At 25.5% G+C, this 22,625-nt stretch overlaps 2 protein-coding genes across 2 annotated transcripts; one reads left to right on the forward strand and one right to left on the reverse strand.

Moving 5' to 3' along the window:
• Positions 1-9,930: 9,930 nt before the first annotated feature.
• On the forward strand, positions 9,931-14,183 carry LOC135928034 (solute carrier family 25 member 44-like). The gene is made up of 4 exons (XM_065464356.1): positions 9,931-10,541; positions 10,582-10,682; positions 10,725-10,852; positions 13,640-14,183. The coding sequence occupies exons 1-4, from the start codon at positions 9,991-9,993 to the stop codon at positions 13,826-13,828; spliced, it is 969 nt and encodes a 322-aa protein (XP_065320428.1). The 5' UTR covers positions 9,931-9,990; the 3' UTR covers positions 13,829-14,183.
• Positions 14,184-19,760: 5,577 nt separating this feature from the next.
• On the reverse strand, positions 19,761-20,818 carry LOC135928063 (protein KTI12 homolog). Its single transcript, XM_065464394.1, has 7 exons — positions 20,772-20,818; positions 20,434-20,605; positions 20,340-20,391; positions 20,247-20,299; positions 20,152-20,207; positions 20,038-20,111; positions 19,761-19,995 (listed from the first exon to the last, which is right to left on the reverse strand). The coding sequence occupies exons 2-7, from the start codon at positions 20,582-20,584 to the stop codon at positions 19,761-19,763; spliced, it is 621 nt and encodes a 206-aa protein (XP_065320466.1). The 5' UTR covers positions 20,585-20,605; positions 20,772-20,818.
• Positions 20,819-22,625: the final 1,807 nt, after the last annotated feature.

Below are 22,625 nucleotides of genomic sequence, written 5' to 3' on the forward strand. Positions count from 1 at the left end.
GCATTCTCCGCCAGATCGAAAATGTCGGGTGCAATCATTGGGTCCAATATCGAATCTCTCATGGTCGAAATTGGACTGTATTGTGAATTACCATTTTGTCTTATCAAAGTCGGGCTTGTTAATTGAATTATATCTTCTTTTACATTGATCGGCGTCATTTGTTTTCCTGATACATCGCTTATCCTAAGGCTATCATCGTTGAGCAATATTTTAGGAGCACGTGAATCTGATGAGTGCATGATCATTCCTATGTGTTTTTTTAGTGAACAATTTTGATATGATTGAATAATGAATAAACATCCTTTATTCTTGAGAGATCTGAAAAGGTATGTACTTAATTTTACGACCGGCTCCTATTTTCCTGTTAAGGGATTATGTAAACTATCATTATAAATTTTCATAATAAGAGAATAAACTGAAACGAGAATATATAATGAGATAGATAAAGTTAATTTCATATTAAAAATCTATATAATGGTCATAATCACATCTTAATTAAAGCTTTATCATATTAAATGCCTAGAGTCTATGTGGAATGGTAAGAGCAATTATTTGCCTCCACACATCTTTCAGGGGTAGGGGATAGATTTTAAAGTAATGTGGCGAGTAAAAAAATGTCTTTGGAAGTGATAGATAGATCATGCCTGTTGTCTCAAACTGCTTGCTCACTAAGACGCCGCACAGTGAAGCTTTATGCTCCTTCATGATTTAAAATTAAATGAACTATTACAAAACAAATTATCGCATTCCTCGTGGCTATCACTGACAAGTATAGTTACGTAATAACTATATTTTTAGTCGTTTAAAACAATTAAACCAAATTTTTAGCCCAAAACTATCATTTTGGCTTCGGGGTTTTCCTTAAAATATATCAGCCCAAATTCGAAAGAAACTAATATAATTTAAAATGAGACGACATTTAGCCATTACAGTTATACTGATAAATTTAAATTAAGTTATTAAATTGTACCCATTCTAAAAAAAAATTAATTTTTTAAAAATATAAAGTCGTATTAGATTCTAGTTTGACCTTCAAAATTTGAAAATATTTTAATTTAAAACTATTACTCTATTGTTTTGGATTATTATTGTCAGTATTTTTATCAATATCCGTGACCGATACGCCTACTAAAGACGTGTTACATAAGGTTATTTAATTCCCATGAAGCGGGCGGGTCATGAATTGACCTGATTATAAACTTTTCTACTCTCAACTTATAAATGATTGTAGGATATTAAATAACCGTTTTATAACCCAGGACCCTTTAAATAGGGTATGGGGTATTATATTGATGTTTATTACTCTACTCTACTATTGTGGTGGTTAAAATTTAAAAATAAGTGCTCAAATACATGTAATTTATCATCCTCAACACATAAGACATCCTTGTTTATATCCCCCCCCCCCTTAAGAAAGTAGACGTGTCAGAAAACTAGTTATACTAGAGAAAGTATCTGTTAGAGGTAAATTGTATTTCTTTAAAAAAAAAAATTAAATTACCTTTCAATGCACTTTCATTCCTTTCTTCGCTAACAATTACAGCTCTATCAACCATAGGAGCTATTCCCGGTGCCGCCATATCCTCGGATATGCTCATTTTCCAAGCAGTTTCTGTCAAATTAAAGACTTCTGGAGCCACAACAGGATCAAGAATAGATTCTCTCAGTCTCCTAGGAGAACCTATAGGATAGCTTATACTAAGAGATTCTCTTTCAATACCTATGTCTACATACTGTTTGAACGGTGTATTTGCCGAGTATGTCAGTGATTCATTCTCTGATATACGATCTAAATCAGTGAAAATTTTAATTTTGTTTAATTAAATTTATATCAAATTTTATTTCTAAAAATAACTTTTTGAAATAATCTTTGAGGTTTCTGTTTTAATTAAACCAGGGACCTCAAAATTACGTTTTGAATCTAGCTTCATATCTTTTAATTTGGCCACTATGGCAGGGATTGTCATCAAGTCAAGGAAAGTAATAGTTAAAGACTCATCATGCTTGTCTTCGGAAGAAGAAGTCACATTAAGTGGACACGTGGGAGAAAAAGAATATATAAATGAATCATATATTTTAGGCGTTTTTAGGTCGTCTAGTAACGAGAAACATTTATTCGTGTTTACATCTTCAGATAATATTTTTGCAATATCTATAAAATCCATCTCAGAGTCATATTTCATGGAAGAAAACTCAAGAGAAGTCATTACTTTATGACAAATCGTAATGATAATTTTAACAATCAAAAATGGCTCATTATATTTAATTTCGTGAAAAAAACTCGAATATAATAATGGTTGAATATAATATACTAAACTTGGTGACATCTTGTCCAGGGCATTTCCATATTGGTTATAATTGTACGGGGCTATATTCGATAATAATATATCACCTGTTCTATATGGATCAGTGGAGGGCTTTTTTAAAATAAATTTGTATATACTATAAATCTTTCAATTTTGAATTTAAAAATTTGATTTTTTTTGAAATGTTTTCATGAGATAAATAATTTAAATTTAAAAAATAATAATTTACAAATGTTGAAAAAAGATTTTAAAAATATTGAATTTTTCAAAAAGAGCTTTTTAATAATATTTATTCCAGGCCTATACAATGAGATGAATGTAAATTTAATATTCCAATCTTAAAAACTCCACAAGTCTTTACGCTTAGATTTAGCTCACCAAGGAACTGCGGTGGCTTCTTCTCTCCGGGAAAAGCAAAAACTTCTATTATACCTATTAAACTTTAGGAATAAAGAGAAATCATAAGAGATAAATGAAACTGCTTTATTCCTAACGATATTTATTTTTTGTGCAATTTGGTTTCAAGAAGCAAATGATATATGGAAAAGCAGTGACATTCTAGGATTTTGCTTCAGGGGGTTAGGGGGCTTTTTCTAAGGATTCGGGATCTTTGGGTTTTAATTATTAATATCCATTTTATATTAATAATTTTTTTAGACCATTTTGCGATAAATAATATTTAATAATTGATTCTAATTATACTTTTATAATTATAAAATTATAGGATGAGCAAATAGGTAACATTTTTTTGGCATATTTGATAAACGGCTAGAGGACGAGTATTTATTAAAGTAAAAGTTTCAATTCGGGAGTAATAGCATTGTTTTATTTAATAGAAAAAAATTAAGTGCTAATTTTGAATGCAATAATATTTGTATTCAAGGTGCTATTAAGGTCCCTTTAAAAATTGAAATTTTAATATAATCGAAATTCAATAAATTTTAAATTATTTTTTTTATATATTGAGTAAATTTTATATAAGAAAATAAACTCATAATTTCTTCCTCCGAGAAACGTAAAAAATTATTAGTTAAAAATTTTGGAATAGAAAAATGTTCCTTTACCCTTAAAATACGCCACTGAAGTAAGGTAAGTCACGGGAGGTTGTGCAATACAAAACATTTTGGCATGAACAATAATAAAACGGAATATAATATTATATAATTATATAATTTAAACCTGGCGAAATGATTCTGATATAATAGATTGATACTTTCCAGAATATTCCAAGGGATTCATTTCTAATTTTTATAAATTATATCTATAAAAATGCCAGAATGATTTTTTTTTCTTACATTTACGCATATTATGATTGTGTTACGTTTATGTAGAAATTTATTATCAATAAATTGATATCAAATAATTCGTAATATTTTATGCTAGTATGCTCGTAAATTTCTACACTTCTTTAAGTATCACGATCATTTATTGACAAACTAAAATTTCTTTACTTTACATATATCTAATAAAGATTTAATATCCTCCGCTTAGTATACAGAAAAATTACGATTATTAATGTGTTAAATTTTACAACTGTTAAGTTCACTATTCTTTTTTTTTATGTAAATTTATATTAGTGTTCTAATAAACGCAATGGACAGCTAATCGCTCCCATGCTCTGTAATAAATATATTTAGGTTTCACTAACCTATATACAAATTGTAAAACTTTTTATAAAATTAACTCGCATCAATAATTTGAGACATTCGATAGAATAAAAGCAGTTTGTTAAACGAAAAAGAAAGATTAAAAAAAATAGTCGTAGTTTGGATGCCATAAAATTATTTGACTATTTCTAGCCATCGTTAAGGATATGATTATCTTCGATAATAATTTAGAATAAATTAATTAATATTTATGAAGATAGATTCTCAAAATTCAAGAATTATTCCGTGGTTTAAAGCATTTAAAGAAACGTGGCTTAATAACTAATATCATTGCACTATGTATAGATTATATTTTATACATAAATATAACTCGATAGAATATCATTACCAATTTTATGTAATATTTTTAATTTTAGGATAATTAACACTCATGGTAGTGAAATTTAAATTATAGAAATAAGTTCCCCTGAATCATATAATCTTAAAATTTTATATGGTTTTTAAATATAAGTTAAAAAAGACAATTTACATGCTAAATGTAAAACCTGTATAATCAAAAAAATAATAAAGGGTTAAACACAAATTTTGTTAAACATATTATAGTATATTATTTATGTGTAGTTAAAAGGGGCATAGGTTATCTTAAAAATTCAAGTTTACAATATTGTCTACCTTTAAAAGCTGCCCAAGATGGTATGCGTAAAAGATTTTAAGAAAATATTTTCCTATGATTTGAATATAATGTGGCTTTTTTGACATCAATATTACATCCATATTCTAAGAACTTATAAATTGAGTTGGATAATAAAAAAAAAATTCAAAATATAAAAAGAAGTCCTAAATGTAGTACCAGAGTAAATAATAAAGTTCAAACTATAAAACCAATGATTAACATCTAATAAAGAAAATGATAATTATTTTTCTTTTGGTGAAACAAATAGTGCTGAGTTCAATAATACAAATAACAATGGCTGGAGATTTTAATTTATATTAAGTCGAAATATATTATAAATGCTTAATTTTTATCCTTCTATTAAGGAAATTTTTTATACATATAATACTGTAATACCTTCATCAGCTCTAATTGAAAGGTTATTCAGTTTTGGTAAAAATGTTAAATATGCCGAAACGACAAAGGTTTAATGATAAATTATTTGAAAAATTTGATTATCTTATAATAAATGTATTTTAAATACTCTTTTACAAATCAATATTTCAACTCCCATTAAAAATACTCCCCCTTCTTGCTATGAATGGTTAATACTAATATTAAAATGCCTGATTATTAGAATTAACTCATTAAATGTTTTATTAATTATTGTAAATATTCATTCTTATTATGTGTATGTTATGTTCTTCACAAATAAATAGCAAAAACTGTATTTTATAAGCTATTCTGATTTAATTGGTAATGAATTTAAAAGTATCTTGTATTTAAGATACTCTAATTAAGTGAAAGATACAAGTATCTTTTATCTTGTATCTTTTTGATATGAAAAAGATAAAAAGATACTAGTATCTGTATCTAAGATTCATTTTTTCACAAAGAATCTATTTGTATTTAGATTCTTTTTCAAGAGGACCTGCCCAACCCTGCCAGTAATATCCTTAAATAATTTTAAAACATAAATCGTTTACTTTATTGAATTTTCAGCTTTAGATTAACTCATTGTTCTTCTCTGAGGCTGTTTAGACAGATTGGCTGATTCAAATAGGACACCAAGGATTTTAAATAAAGTCTTTAACCCAGTAGCGTCACTGGGGAAGGGACACAGGGGTTAGAGCCCTCTGAAAATTTGAATAACCCCGTGAAGCAAAAAATTTTTTTGGATTCTTAATATCCCCCCAAACTAAAAATTTATTTTTTTGATAGCCCTCTGAACAATTTATTTTATAATTCTATTATGTATTATATATATTTTATTGTATTATTTAAAAATTAATAAGGCTATCTAAATTTTTTATTAAATAAGTGCTATTTTAATTATTAGATTAATACATATAAATTATATTTTCACTTTGTCAGCTTACACAATCATATTATGGGTTAAAAATGGAATATCAATCATATGTGTAAATATCAATTTAGCATTAACAGTTGAAGCTTAATTGATTTTTATAAAATTATTTCATACCCTAATTAAATAAATAAAATCATTTATTAATTGAAAATTAACAAATTTAATATTGTAATTAGCCGAGTTCAAAATCATTAATTAATTTTTAAATATAATTAACATGCCTCTTCCTAAAAATATTTATAAAGTCCAAACAAGTATAAGAAAGTTCTTGATAAATAGTTAGTAGACATATAATTGATAAACATCTATTATTTAGAATTTTACAAAATAAGTAAGGAAAATGACACGGTTACATTCATTTTTGAAAGTTATAAAATATATTACAGTTAATATTTTAATAAACTTTACAAATCAATCCTATTAATAATAAATATAAGTAATTCAATATTTTAACGCCATCTATTTATTTAAAAATAAATAAATTACTTAAAATTAAACATCTTATTATAGATCCCTCAATGGATGTAATCCTTATTAAATATCTTTTTGTTTTTTCCTTCTCTTTTTTACGTGTTTTTTCTTTTAAAAAACAGTTTTGAGATAAATTGTTAATACTTTAATATTTTTATTATTACAACTATTATAATTTTAAGACATATTAATATACCGACTAGAGGTGGTGCGACAATAATATTTAAAATCTTTCAATATATTTGCATAATTATTTCTTTTAAAGATTTTTGTGTTTTAGTTTTATCAATTTAGCAAACATAATAAATTCTGATATGAATTTACATCGTGAGTGTTATAGATATGACTGCAAATTAACCGTAAAATTTATTATTTGTGTGGCTATTGTAATTTTAGATTATTACTTCTGCTGCTGAGAGCATTTGATTGCATAATTTAGATGAGCAATAATCGTCAAAGTCGTTTATATATCAATAAAAATGGAAGATAATCTTATAAATTTAAAATCTCACAATAATTTCTCTATTACTTATTTAGTTTCCATAATTAAATCGAAGAGAAAGCTCTAACCACTATATAGTTTTATGATTTGAGTTAGTCGTTTATATCGGGTTCTTCAGTTATTATTGATTTATTTAAGCCTACAAATTTTTCCTTATTATTTTATTCTGTAATAATTGTCTAAAATGGCAATACAACGTTATATTAGTTTTATGCTAAAAATTATATTCTTGTGTGGTTTTTAAAAACCATTATTAATTGAGACATGTATGAATAAATTATCCCTTTTTATCACTTGTAATTCTTGAGACGTAAAATCTTTTTGCATACGTAATCAAAAATATTTAATATAATAATAAATGGATAAATATTTTGCATTAGCTTAAGCAGGAATTTGGTATTGGGGGGGGGGGGGTGATATTAAATTTTTTAAAGAAATATTATTGTTTGTTAAAAATATCAAGCATAAATTTATTAGGACTAATAACTATTTCTAATACACAATTTTAAATGTGAATTATAAAAAATTATATGTATAAACCAGCATATAAAAAACTATAAAATAAATGTGAATTAAAAAATATTAAACGGATATAGGCAGTATATGAAAAACTATAAAAGAAATGTGAATTATAAAATATAAAGTGAATATAACAACTATAAGAATCACTTAAATGATCCAAAATAAAAATTTGAATTTTTTGAGCCTTTAAAATTTATGTATATAAAGTATAAAAAATTTAAATGTTAGAAATATAAAAATACACAAAATTTTTTTTAGGAATAATTGTATTTTGTATGTTATATATTTACAATGTAAAATCTTCGTTAGGATTGTGCTAATTTTTCAATTATCTCATCCTTGCTTGTCGTCAAATGCCAATGAATTTTCAAAAGATCCAAACTTTTCAATCTACTTTCAGAGGATGTACTTTTTGGAATGTTTTCCAGAGACCTGCAGGCCCGGCCCCCGGGCCAAACCGTATTTTAATTTTTTTAAATATACCCGGGCTGGGCCCGAAATTTTTTTAAAAAACACCCGGGCAGGGCCTGAATTTTTTAAAAAAATATCCGGGCCGGGCTGTTTAAAACAGCCTATATTTGAAATCGTTATTATTTAAAATTCAAAAATAAATATAATTTATTTTTTAAAAATCCGGACCGGGCTTGAAAATTTTATTTTAAAAACAGTCGGGCTGGGTCTGAAATTTTTTTAAAAAAACCCAGGCCGGGACGTAAAAAGTTTTAAAAAAAAATCCAGGCCATGCCCTGAAATTACCTTTAAAGGGCTCTGTTATTCTTCTTTAAAAAGAGAATGTTTTCTAATTAGTTTACTAATGGGAAGAGTTGCTAAGATATATAAACCCTTTTAATGTAATCTAAAATGTGTTTGAATAATGCAGAGCATAGCATTTTTTGGGGAATATCATCTATAGTTATTCTTACAAACATAGTTATTCAACTAATAAGGCATCATAAGATACTTTAACATCTTCATGATAAAAATCTAACAAATATTTTTTTTCAATCACCATCTGAAAAAGGTTGCTAAGGCTTTTGTGGAAGTAATATTTTTTAAGATTGGTAAGTGTTGCATGATGAATTAAAACCATTCATTTATTTGGGTTATAAATATATTTAAAATATAAATATATTTAAGATATACTCTTCTACTGATCCTATGAGCTTGCCTTGCTGCAAGTCGAGGGAGACAAATATTAAACACCTCTGCTTTTGACTCAACAATGACATATAAAATATGAAATTTTTCATCAACAATTGCCCTAATATCTTCGATTTCTAATTAAATGCTCTCCGCTATTCTCATCTTTTTAATCAAATTAAGGTCATGTTTTGGAAAAGTAATACATAAAATAGTTGTATAATTAAATAATACATTCTAGAGAAAAAAAATTTGAATAAGCATTGAATCCAATATTTTAGCTTCTGAGGAAATATTTCTTTCAGGCTATTGTGATATTTCAGTAATAGCAAATAATCGGCTCTTCTAACTCCATAAAAGCTGCTACTGCTTGATGGCGGAGAGTCTATCTCGACAAGATTGTTTTTTTCTCCCTATTGGACAAGAAGTTTCAGAAATAATTATTATTTGACTAGAAATTTGAAAATGGTAGATAAATATTACGCCACTAAAAATTTGAATATAAAGTAAATAATACGCCGGAAAACTTGAAATCGAAAGTAATAAATATATTTAATATGAGATAGGAATAAAAATATTAACAAATATAAATTAATATAAACAATAATATTTTTGAAAAATATATCCGGCATCTGTATTTTTTGGCTTGGGCTGGGGATTTATTCCCCCCCCCCCCCCCCGCTGCGTACGCGCCTGATATTTTGTATTTTATTTTTAGAAAAATCACATATTATTTTTCTTTCATTATTTGTATGCAAAATAAATGACAAAATATAAAATTCAGAATAATTGTTTAGAGTTTGCAAATTTCAATTTAAAAAAAAGTATAATATATTAATATAAAACCCGGCTGAAGACCGAGCAAAAGCGGACAGAAGACCCGTAAAATAGGGGGTCAACCCCACATAAAAGTGAGCCCCTGAGATTTTTAAAGGCTAGTGATGCCCCGCATTAACCTGATTAATGCCTGTAACACTTTTTCATCGAACGCCGTTAATTATAAATAATAACTTAAACAGTTCCAGTGTATGACCATTAAATAATATCGGATATTCTTTTTAAGAATCTATTAAAATAGGGAAATGTTAATTATTAAATGTAAAATATATACTTAAGTTATTATACTTGATAAAAAATATATAAATGTGCTTAATAAAATCAAATTGAATTTCCGGCGGGACACGCCCATCCTGGCTACAACCCTGGTTATATATCGTTAGGTGTCATAATAAGCGCCACTTTTAACAAACTGAAAAGCCTAGTTACTTCCCTGATGGTGTCTTATTGGCCTTTTTTTAGCCAATTATTGTTATATGTGACAGATTATATAGAAGCATTCGTTCACTTACAAATGCTTTGAATTTTGTAATGTTTTTTTTTTATTTAAAAATTTTACTTTAACCGATAGCATAGATTGCTAAATGCGTTTAGAGGATGAGGATGCTGGAAAAATCATGACAATAGAATGGCATATGCTGGAAAAGCATAAGCTATATCCTTTAATATTTTTATCTTCTTTCAGTGTCAGAACATTACTATATCCCTTTAGTGTAATTAAAACCAGAATTCAAATTCAAAAGAAGCAAGAATTATATCGTGGCACATGGGATGCTTACAAAAATATACTTAAATACGAAGGTTACAATGGTTTATACAAAGGTTTTATGATTAGCTCATTTCAAATATTATCTGGATTATTTTATATAACATCATATGAATCTACGCGTCATATTCTTAAAAATTATACTCAAATCCAGGACACAAAATATAGAGCATTTATTGCTGGGGGATGTGCATCATTAGTAAATCAAACAATATTGGTTCCCTGTGATATAGTCTCTCAACATATGATGGTTTTAGGAAGAAATACTATTAATGGGAAAATTTTTAAAATTGACACCTTAGATATTGGAGACAAGTATGATATAAAAAGGAAAGGATTATCAAAAGCAATTATATCCCAAATTTATAAGTATTAGAAAAATAGTTTGTAAATTATAATATAATATTAGGAAAGATGGGCTAATAGGGTTTTATAGGGGATATTTTGCCTCACTCTTATCATATGTACCCAATTCTGCTATTTGGTGGTCAAGTTATCAAGCTTATAGCAGTATATATTTTTAAATAATTTAATAAATTTTAAATTATTTAGACCTATTAGCAACATTGGCCCCTGTTTGGGTGTCTCATTTATTCCTTCAATGTTTATCTGCTCCAATGGCTGGAATAACATCTGCATTTTGTACAAATCCTTTAGATATAATAAGAGCAAGAATTCAAGTAAAAAAAATATATTGATACATGCTTTTATTTTTATATTACTTTAAAAGCCATCTAAATTAAAACTTTTAGAAATAAAAAATAATAAAGTTAATAAATGGTTCTGGTACATAATTTCCTTTTACAAACATTAAAGATAAAGAAATATTTTGTCAAATGAGATGTAAATCATTTGGAAGGGATATAAAAAAATAGTTGAGAAATGGTTGAATGAAATCAAAGCTAAAGTTTTTGTCATAAAAAAATGACTTAAACCTCCACCAAAAAATTGAGATGAATATTATTTTTAAATAAAAATTTAGCTATATTTTAGAATTGGCCAAAGTTAGGTAATTATGATAGTAAGAGCTGCAATGAAGGTGAACATTAATTCTTAAAGCAAAGATAGCATGTAATCAACCATTCAATAGGGTTCACCCAAAATACTTGGTAAACCTGGAAAACTGTCACAAAATGATTAAGTATATATATATATTTATAATCACTAAATATCAGCTAGTATGACTCAATATACAGGCATGCAGAAAAAAATCTACTAAACAATGAATGAGTTGATTTATTTTTTGCTTGCTTCAAAGTCGAATATTTAATAATAAACAATCCCAGTGAGATGAGTTATCAGCTAAAAACTAGGTTAATTAACTTGTAAATCATATAATATTTTTCTTACTCCCATTTCAGATAATTTCATAATGCAACTAAAATTTAAAATATTATAAACGGAAAAAAATTATAAAACTTCTGAGACCCAAATTTAAAATTATTTAAGCCAAAAAAGTGGTATATAGATATTAATTTATCAACATCATTGTTTTTAAAAAAATGTTTATAAAATTAAAAGTAAAAATAATATTAACCATACCTTTTTATGGTATAATTTCCCTTAGATATAAGTCTTAAAAAAATTATTTATGGAAAGCTAATTATCATTTTTATGTATCCATTCACTTATGGTATCTGTTAGAACTGAAAATTAGGCCAATTAGGGAAACAATTCCAGATCAGACTTGAACATCTACGAGCAATTTGTTACTTGCAGAGCTTATATTATTAGAATACCTTTGGCCTTTGCTACTAATTTTGAATTGGCAATATTTTATTTGCTATGTCCTTAAAAATTAAGTTTTGACCTTTAAACCCAATACATTCAACATCTGGATATTTACTGTGCCCATGCACTACTTGCATTATCATATATTATGGATGGAATTACTTTTTATGCTTCCTATTTCTTCAATTACTTTTTGTGTTTATTATTTCGTAATTCATTAGATATATACAATCCCCTATCCATCTTGATCCCTATTTCAATTGAATCTAGGAAAATAATTCCCTGGGAAAAAATCCCCATTTTTTAAGATATTATTACAAAATTAATAAAATAGGAGTTCCCTATAGATATATCCACGAAATAAAAACCCTCAAATAAAATATTTAAAAGTTTTGAGAAAATCAATTCTGGTGAATTATTTTCTAAGAAATATTATTGGAACCATTTCAATTTATTTATAGAATATGGAGCTTGGCGTTGCTATAATATAATTTATAATTCACTCGCCTTTTATAATTGTGCAACCATCATTAATGAGGTCAAATTTATATTTAATCTTTCGATTACTATTTTTTAATCTTCCCATATTCATTATTTAACATTTTTTACTGAGTATCTTATCTTGAAGGCATTAAATGCAGGTTTTAAAGATAAAAATAATTTCTTCCAATACAATTTGATATAAAGATGTCTGTTGAAATTGGATAGCTAGTTTACTTTGCTCTTTATCTGATACTATCAATATATTTCATTAAATTGTTGTTTGCATTAAATTATTTTTTTGGAAATTTAATTGATTACGCATATAAAGATTATCTTTATAATTTCTTAAATTATGATATAAATTTCATCAATGTTAATTGTAAACATACTTTCTAGACTTGGTAATTAATTAAGAAAACTATAATATCCGAAATAGATAATTAATTTAAACGTGTATTATAAAATTTTATTACAAAAATTAAGAAATTTAGTATCAAATTAAGGAAATTGTTCATTAACTTATTAAAATTTTTATTGGTCTGTCTATAATCACATCACATGACCTCTCAGATTTGTTATAGGAAAAAGAATTAACCTTGCATAATCCATATTTCAAACCTTTAATTAACCACCAACCCTACTCATATCTCTAACCTTTAATCCTACTCCTTACCCTTTACATATTGCATGTTTTAACTTGAAATATATTTTTGCTAATTAAAAAAATTTCCTTCAGGCGAACATTACTTGAGTTGAGCTATTATATTATCGAGGTGATTGAGAATGAACGATGGATACAAAAGCAAAATACAATTATGATTTATAAACCATGAGAATATTCTAGTAAAATACGATTAAAAAAATCGTGCTTATTTGATTAAAAAACACATTATGGAAATTGGGGTTAAATTTTTTTTGCTTACATTCCTAATTGATACCAATCAGCATAAATATGGGATATTTTTGTTCTGCTCATAACTCCCTCCCGTTTTTAACATTTAAAAAAATATATATTACTTAAATTTAAACTAACAAAATGTTTTGTAAACAAACGCTAAACACTACAGTTCTTATAAATACTATAGTACTATTTAATAATATTGTTATAAAAAAATTCAAAAAAGGAGGAGTAAGTTCAAAGCCAACATAGCTGGTAATGAAATTATTATAAATTTGTTCGCGTTTTTTTGATAAACATTAGGGCAAATTGCTTTATAATTTTTTCTAATATTACTTTTCTAATTTTAATTAAGGTCAGCAGAATGTCCTATTTGTCAACCATTCAAACCTTGTGGGAAGAGGAAAAATTAGGAATTTTCAAAAAAGGATTATCCGCGAGATGTACTCAGTCAATTATTTATTCCTTTTTTATTATTTTGGGTTACGAATCAATGAAGCGATTTAGCGTGAAAGATGAATACAAAAAACAAATTCGTTGGTGATTTTTTTAAAATATTTGCAATTAATATTAGCTAACAATTTATATACACAAAAATCATGTATAATAAATAAAAGATTAAATATTCCAATAGGCGCCATATATTACATTGTAACATTTTACCTTGTTAAAGTATCGTAATTATCATTTATGAATGGACTATAATATGGCGTTTAAATTGCGCAATTTTGACTGTGTTGATGCAAATAATTTAACCCTTCATTGCACAGGTGAAAGAAAAATCACGCAGAGAATAGTTGGGCTACCTACAGACCTCAATTTAAAAAAACAATTAAATATCAATTATTTTAATTATTTAATGTTATTTTATATGACAGCTTTTGTCAAGGGAGTCAAAAAGTGACAAATTATTTTAAAGTCACATTGATATAAAAAAAATATATAAATAAAATTGATGATTTAGAATGTTTAAAGGTTCAAATATTAATATAATATGATCTATATTTAAAATATTTATTTATGCTTAATATATCAATGCCAAAACAGGTGGAGAAAGTTATATGGGCGAACAGGTTGGGTCAATGTGACTCCAAGCTCCAAAAAACCCTTATAACTCTTGAACTACTGGGAAAAATCTAGATTAATTTTGCATATATACTTTATCCAAAAATTTAAAATTACTAAAAGATTCATGAAATATGGAAAGAATTTTAATTAACCTTTTTAAAATGACTAGCTGCATAGTCCCACCTATGCAATAAAAGGTTAAAATGAAATGTTCAGATTTGCACGATTATATGTAGCGTTTAGTGTTGTTAAAAAGTCGAGTTCTTACGACTTGCGACTCGAGTCATAGTCGTAAAAAACGGCTCCGGCTCAAGCCGATCAAAGAGCCGCATGAGTCGGCTCACTTAGTGGGCTCAGAGGGTAGCTTGAGTTTATTTTAAATTTAGAGCCAAAAATTATTTTTATGTTATTGAGAAATTTTAAATAATAATGTAGAATTTTATTTATTTATTTTTAGTAAAATAATTTATTTTATTTATATTTTATTTAATGCAAATAATATGTTTTGATTTGATTATAATAAAAATGGATTTATTTATTTGATTTTTTTTTAAATAAAAAAAAATTAATATTTTTGAGCTAAAAATTTTAAGCAAAAAATATTTTTTGAAGTACAAAAATTTTTTTGAAACATATTTTGCTGATTTTTTGAAGAAATTTTATTCTTTTGTTTTATCATAAAATTTTATTCTTTTTTTAATTATATCATAAATAAATAATCTTTTAGGTCAAATCTTCTATAGTTTTTTTTATATTATTTTTATAAATATATCTATATTTTAAGTTTATTATTAGAGGTGGCTTTTTCTAAATATTTTTTTAATAAATATATTTATATTTTAAGAATATTATGGTTTTTCTTTTTCTAAATAATTTTTTTTTAAATATATCTATATTTTAAGTATATTAAAAGAGGTGGTTTTTCTAAATTATTTTTTTATTAATATTTATGTCAAACTTTTTTTTAATGCGACAATTGTCATATGCGTTATTTTTTAAGATTTTTGAAATTTTTGGACACAAAAGGGTTATAATATAATTTATATTGTAAAGATATTATATTATAAATTCAATGAAGATGTTCCCTGGAAAAATGATAATTATCATAATAGGTAGGTATATTTTTGAACATATAAGATTTTTTTGTGACGCTAATGGGCAAAAATATGTTTCTTTAACAGGTAAAATTTAATGTAGATGTACCCTAGAAAAATGACAATTGTCATAATAGTTATTTTTAAAGTTTTTTAAATTTTTTTGACGTAAATAGGCTAAAATAAGTACTGCTAACATGTCTAAATGATGTACCCTAGATAAGTGAAAATTGTCATAATCGTTGTTTTTAAAGTTTTTCGAATTTTTTTGACGTAAATGGGCTAAAATAAGCATTGCTAACATGTTTAAATAATATTTTAGTGGAGATGTACCCTAGAAAAGTAACAATTGTCATAATCGTTGTTTTTAAAGTTTTTCGAATTTTTTTGACGTAAATGGGCTAAAATAAGCATTGCTAACATGTTAAAATAAAATTTAAGTGAAGATGTACCCTTAGATAAGTGACAATTGTCATAATCGTTGTTTTTAAAGTTTTTCGAATTTTTTTGAAGTAAATGGGCTAAAAAAAGCATTGCTAACATGTTGAAATAAAATTTAAGTGAAGATGTACCCTAGATAAGTGACAATTGTCATAATCGTTGTTTTTAAAGTTTTTCGAATTTTTTTGACGTAAATGGGCTAAAATAAGCATTGCTAACATGTTAAAATAAAATTTAAGTGAAGATGTACTCTAGATAAGTGACAATTGTCGTAATCGTTGTTTTTAAAGTTTTTCGAATTTTTTTGAAGTAAATAGTCTAAAATAAGCATTGCTAACATGTTAAAATAAAATTTAAGTGAAGATGTACCCTAGATATGTGACAATTGTCATAATCGTTGTTTTTAAAGTTTTTCGAATTTTTTTGACGTAAATGGGCTAAAATAAGCATTGCTAACATGTTTAAATAAAATTTTAGTAAAGATGTACGATAGATAAGTGACAATTGTCATAATCGTTGTTTTTAAAGTTTTTCGAATTTTTTTGAAGTAAATGAGCTAAAGTAAGCATTGCTAACATGTTTAAACAAAATTTTAGTGAAGATGTACGATAGATAAGTGACAATTGTCATAATGGTTGTTTTTAAAGTTTTTCGAATTTTTTTGACGTAAATGGGCTAAAATAAGCATTGCTAACATGTTTAAATAATATTTTAGTGGAGATGTACCATAGATAAGTGACATTTGTCATAATCGTTGTTTTTAAAGTTTTTTGAATTTTTTGACGTAAATGGGCATAAATATAGATTGCTAAGATGATAAATTAAAAATTTAATGAAAATGTACCCTAGATAAATGACAATTGTCATAATAGTTGGTACATCTCCACTAAAATTTTATTTAAACATGTTAGCAATGCTTATTTTAGCCCATTTACGTCAAAAATATTCGAAAAACTTTAAAAACAACCATTATGAAAATTGTCACTTATCTATCGTACATCTTCACTAAAATTTTATTTAAACATGTTAGCAATGCTTATTTTAGCCCATCTACGTCAAAAAAATTCGAAAAACTTTAAAAACAACGATTATGACAAATGTCACTTATCCATGGTACATCTCCACTAAAATATTATTTAAACATGTTAGCAATGCTTATTTTAGCCCATTTACGTCAAAAAAAATTTGAAAAACTTTAAAAACAACGATATTGTCACTTATCTGTGGTACATCTTCACTTAAATTTTATTTAAACATGTTAGCAATTCTTATTTTAGCCCATTTACGTCAAAAAAATTTTAAAAACAACGATTACGACAATTGTCACTTATCTAGTGTACATCTTCACTAAAATTTTATTTTAACATGTTAGCAATGCTTATTTTAGCCCATTTACGTCAAAAAAATTCGAACGATTATGACAATTGTTACTTTTCTAGGGTACATCTTCACTGAAGTTTTATTTAGACATGTTAGCAGTACTTATTTTAGCCTATTTACGTCAAAAAAATTTAAAAAACTTTAAAAATAACTATTATGACAATTGTCATTTATCTAGGGTACATCTACATTAAATTTTACCTGTTAAAGAAACATATTTTTGCCCATTAGCGTCACAAAAAAATCTTATATGTTCAAAAATATACCTACCTATTATGATAATTATCATTTTTCCAGGGAACATCTTAATTAAATTTATAATATAATATCTTTACAATATAAATTATATTATAACCCTTTTGTGTCCAAAAATTTCAAAAATCTTAAAAAATAACGCATATGACAATTGTCGCATTAAAAAAAAGTTTGACATAAATATTAATAAAAAAATAATTTAGAAAAACCACCTCTTTTAATATACTTAAAATATAGATATATTTTAAAAAAAAATTATTTAGAAAAAAAAAAACCACCTCTTTTAATATTCTTAAAATATAAATATATTTATTAAAAAAATATTTAGAAAAAGCCACCTCCAATAATAAACTTAAAATATAGATATATTTATAAAAATAATATAAAAAAAAACTATAGAAGATTTGACCTAAAAGATTATTTATTTATGATAAAATTAACAAAATATTTCTTAAAAAAGATTTAAAAATTTATAAAAAAATCAACAAAATGTGTTTCAAAAATATTTTTGTATTTAAGCAAAATTATTTTTTGCTTAAAAATTTTAGCTCGAAAATATGAATTTTTATTTATTTAAAAAAAATAAAATAAATAAATCCATTTTTATTATAAGATCGATCAAAACATATTTGAAATAAAATTTAAAAAAATTTTTTGTTTGATAATAATAAAATATTAACATTAAATATAAATAAAATAAATTATTTCACTAAAAATAAATAAATGAAATTCTACATTATTATTTAAAATATCTCAATAACATAAAAATAAATTTTGGCTCTAAATTTAAATTAAACTCAAGCTAACCTCTGAGTCGACTAAGTGAGCCGACTAATGCGGCTCATTTAGTCGACTCGAGTCTGAGCTGTTTTATCGACTAGAAACTAGGCTCGAGTCGTAGCTAAGTCGACTCGGCTTAGCCGTTTAACAACACTAGTAGCGTTATATATCATTTTAAAAAATCGCAAATAAGTTTGCAACTCATTTGTTATTTTATTTTCAAGGAATCACAAAAATCTTTTTTTCACTGATTGCCCCATTTTACTTGTTTAAAGGTAAACTGGCATCTTCATTTTAAACCTATGCTTTCCTAGTGTTTTCGTTTATTACATGCTTCTTTGTTGATTAACTGAATATCCACAAAATCATTCACATCATTGAGCACAAGCTTTTCCTTAGTATTTCCCAGAAGCTACACAGATTTCTACATTAAATAAAATTTATGTTTGACCCACAAATCTTCATCTTCCCTGTGCTTTGGTTCTTTCTTATTAATTATCATTACTCTGTAAAGCCAGGTCTAAATATTTTACTATCTCCTAAAATTTCAAATTAATTACTTCTAAATAAAGTTCTTCTGTAGTATACAATGACCATGCCTAATATGTAATTCACTTTTGTACCAAATTTCTCCACCTCTTAATAAATTTTTATTTATTACTCCAATTCTTTGTCTATATAATAATAGTTTAAGCCTTCAAAATGGCAGAAGAATAGTAATGTCTCTAGGTAGCTAGCTCTCTTCAGTAATTGTATAGTATCAAATTATACTTGAAATAAAAAAAATTAAGTTCATAACACATGATATTGACACAGGTATACCTATTTATATCTCAGAATTGGTAACAGATATGCATACACATCATCATGCAATATCTATAACACTAAAGCTTGTTATATGACAAAATTATAAAGAAGGAATTAGATTTGATTGCCCAAAAATCTGTTCTGTACCAGACATCAAGAAATTGTTAAAAAATAATTTTTTTAAAAATATGAGATTTTATTTGCCAATACTGACCCCTCCTTCATGTATTTATGTTATAACCTATTTTAAAGTTTTATAAACATTCCAAGATAATTTATTATCTATTACTCTAAAACCAGGTCATTTTAATATTGGTAAAAATATTGTTTATAATTAAAAACATTTTAGTATATACAAAATTTTTATTATATATACCTGTACCATTTACAATTGTTCATTTAAATAATCAATAAATATATCTCTAATATTGTTAATTATATTTTTAGAATTTTCTTCAATTTTTGAAGAAAAATTATTATTTATCATATTAATGAAATTTTTTCGCATCTTATACAAATTTATCATATTATGTTTTTTAAATAATGTCAAAGTTTTCAAAGAGTTGCTAAATTCTACACATTCGATATTGTTCTTTTGAGCATTTAAAATTTCCTTTTTATATTACATGTTTATTAATATTTATATATTTCCTATAAAACTTTAATTATTTCCTGAGTTAATTTATCAATATCTTGAATATAATTGAGAGGAAGAGCTTGATTTTTAGTTGCAATATTTGGTGTTAAAACTTTATTATTCACAATTATTGTTTTATAAATCTCATCTAAATTTATATCTTTTTTCCTAGGATCTATTACAAATAAGGGCATATCCCACCGATTTTTAAAAGATGGCTCCTCAAATCTAGATATAATTTCCTTTAATCTAAAATTAGGATAATTAAAATTTTACTATATTCTTAATTACATTTCTGTCTCATATTTATTTGTATTTTCATTATTAATTTTAATGACATCCTCTTCAGATATACAACAATATATCTTAAAATAATTGATTAAATATTTGTGCAATAAATTTTACCACACAATATTTTAATCCCAGTGATTTTGCTATACAAAAAAGTTCATATCGAAAACCTAGAGTAATTTAAAATAAAAATCATAAATCAAAAATACTTTTAATATAATTAGTTGAATCTAGAATGACTATATTCTTTTCATTTAACAATCTGATAAAATACTTTATAAAATTAGATAAATAAATAAAACTTTTTTGTTTGAGCTTTGAGAATTTGTCTTAACTCCATTTCATATTTTAGATCTATAAATAATTTTTAATCATGCTTTACAATTATTGACACACTTTTATAAGTTTCATTTTTATTTTTCATATAATCTGAATCAGTTATTAAAACAATATTTTTGCCATCTTGTTTGTCAAGGTATTCTTTAAGTTTAGATGCAAAATCAGATTTGCAACTCATAGGATAGCCACATATGATTATTAAAGCCATTCCGATTAAGTAAATGGTAGTCTAAAATATATTATCAATAATTTTAATAATTAAAAGTTAATTTAATTTTTAAATGAATATTGATCTATTAAAATTAAGGAAGAATATATGGTCCATCCTTTTTATAAAGCAATACAATTTATACATATTCTATAGATGTTTTTTAAATAATTAGAATGTAGTTTACTTTACAAGTTTAGCTTTTAGAATTTATTGAAATTAATTACTGCGATTATTGTCCAACTCAAGGAATTTCTTTTTAATCACATGAATTGACAGATTTGACATATTAAAAAATGATTAAATATTGGTAAAAACCAGAAGTAATCCATATCTACAAAACCTTTAATTAATCCTAACCCATATAATCACATAGTTTTAGCGGTTAACTAAATCCAATGACATATAATACCTAGACTGACGATTCATTCATTAAAAGGGTAAATCAATGCAAATCAGCTGGAGACGCCATCTTGGTTACACTAATCATTATTCAAATTTTAAACGAGAGCCTAAATTATTCCTATATCTAAGGCAAGCTTTATTAAAGAATTACCGGATCATCGAGATAATAAGGATGCAAGTTATCAATTTAATAGTAGTTTTTAACATGAGAATAATTACTATATGTGTTACCAAGATGGCGGGTCCAGCTGATTTGCTTTTAACGACACTTAAAAATGCATTTTAATGAATGAATCGTCAGTCTAGTATATATGTCATTGACTTTATCTATCCGTAAATTTAATGATTGGCATTTAATTAACTATCAGGAATTTAATTTTATCACCCTCGAAAGAGTTAGAGTGTACATCATCTATTTTCACGAATGTTTGCAGCATTTCACATATGTGATGATTATTTATGTTATTACAAGGGACTAATCCTTCGGTTAGAAAAAGTTATAGAAGTAATATATATTGCGAACCTTATGTTTTATACAAATTTTAACTTTTTACATAGAAAATCTTTTATTTTATACTAATCTTAATTTTTTACAACTTGAGTCAACTAGAGGACAAATATTTCAAATTAGTTATTATTAATTAAGATATTTGTTCTGTATTATACATTTTTTACTTTGTTTAGACTTCCAACTTTAGTCGTGACGAATATATACTTGAGTTGACTAGAGGGCGAATATTTTCAATTAGTTATTATAATAAGAAATTTGTTGCTTTTTACATTTTTTTACCATAGGCTTTCAACTTGAGTCGTGAATACGAATTATATACTTGAGTCGACTAGAGGACATCCTAATTAATAATAACTAGACCTGTTGCGCCGACTCCAAAAATTTAAAACACCCATTTCTTGTGAATGTCGTTTTCCAAGTAGAATGTGGCATTCTTGTTCTAAGTCACCTAATGTGGAATCATAATTGTTAATTGTGGAATGTTTATTTGCCAGTTTTGTCAAATAACTTGAATTTGATAATATCTCTTGATCCTCAGTCGCTATATTTACTACTTAAATATCATCATTCTCTCTAAGTTTAAGATGTTTTATTATAAATTCTGAAGTTGTGCAATTTTGCTCTTCTATATACTTTGACACAATTGTCAATTTTTGAAATCTTGGATCTAAAAGAGAAGCCAATACCTAGATAATTTTTTAAATAAAAAATAAATTAAATAAATGAATGAATATACATGTATATTATTACTTGCAGATCACAAACCGGAAATCGTAACAAAATTTTTTTAGCATATTTTCTTTAAGTGAAATTATTTCAGAACTATCACTATCATTTACTATTAAATGTGTTTCAATTTCACTTCTAAAAAGTAACGCCAAGTTTAACGTAGGCCCTTTTGTGCTGAAAGAAATTCTACAGTTTCTTTAAATTTTGATAGAAATGCCAATAGTTCTTCTACCAGATCAGATTCATAGGTTGATAATTTTAGAAAGTGTTTCCCAATTCTTTTTAAAACATTATTTATTAAATTCTTATTTAATCCCGATATGCTTTCTAGCATAATTAATATACTATGCCAACGTGTTGGGACATTTAATTTTAAAGTTTTCATATGCGTTGAAT

This window comes from Gordionus sp. m RMFG-2023, chromosome 4 (assembly GCF_954871325.1).
Source record: "Gordionus sp. m RMFG-2023 chromosome 4, tfGorSpeb1-WG-v2, whole genome shotgun sequence".
Taxonomy (NCBI): Eukaryota; Metazoa; Nematomorpha; class Gordioida; order Chordodea; family Parachordodidae; genus Gordionus; species Gordionus sp. m RMFG-2023.

What these genes read in the sequence shown, in the direction of transcription:
- LOC135928034 (XM_065464356.1), top strand. Translation starts at nt 9,991, where the DNA reads ATGCGTTTAGAGGATGAGGATGCTGGAAAAATCATGACAATAGAATGG. An exon ending in ATTATATCCCAAATTTATAA is followed by an intron (nt 10,542 to 10,581) that starts GTATTAGAAAAA and finishes ATATAATATTAG; the next exon opens with GAAAGATGGGCTAATAGGGT. An exon ending in AAGTTATCAAGCTTATAGCA is followed by an intron (nt 10,683 to 10,724) that starts GTATATATTTTT and finishes TAAATTATTTAG; the next exon opens with ACCTATTAGCAACATTGGCC.
- LOC135928063 (XM_065464394.1), bottom strand. Translation starts at nt 20,584, where the DNA reads ATGGCTTTAATAATCATATGTGGCTATCCTATGAGTTGCAAATCTGAT. An exon ending in TTCAACTAATTATATTAAAA is followed by an intron (nt 20,208 to 20,246) that starts GTATTTTTGATT and finishes AAATTACTCTAG; the next exon opens with GTTTTCGATATGAACTTTTT. An exon ending in TGGGATTAAAATATTGTGTG is followed by an intron (nt 20,112 to 20,151) that starts GTAAAATTTATT and finishes AATTATTTTAAG; the next exon opens with ATATATTGTTGTATATCTGA.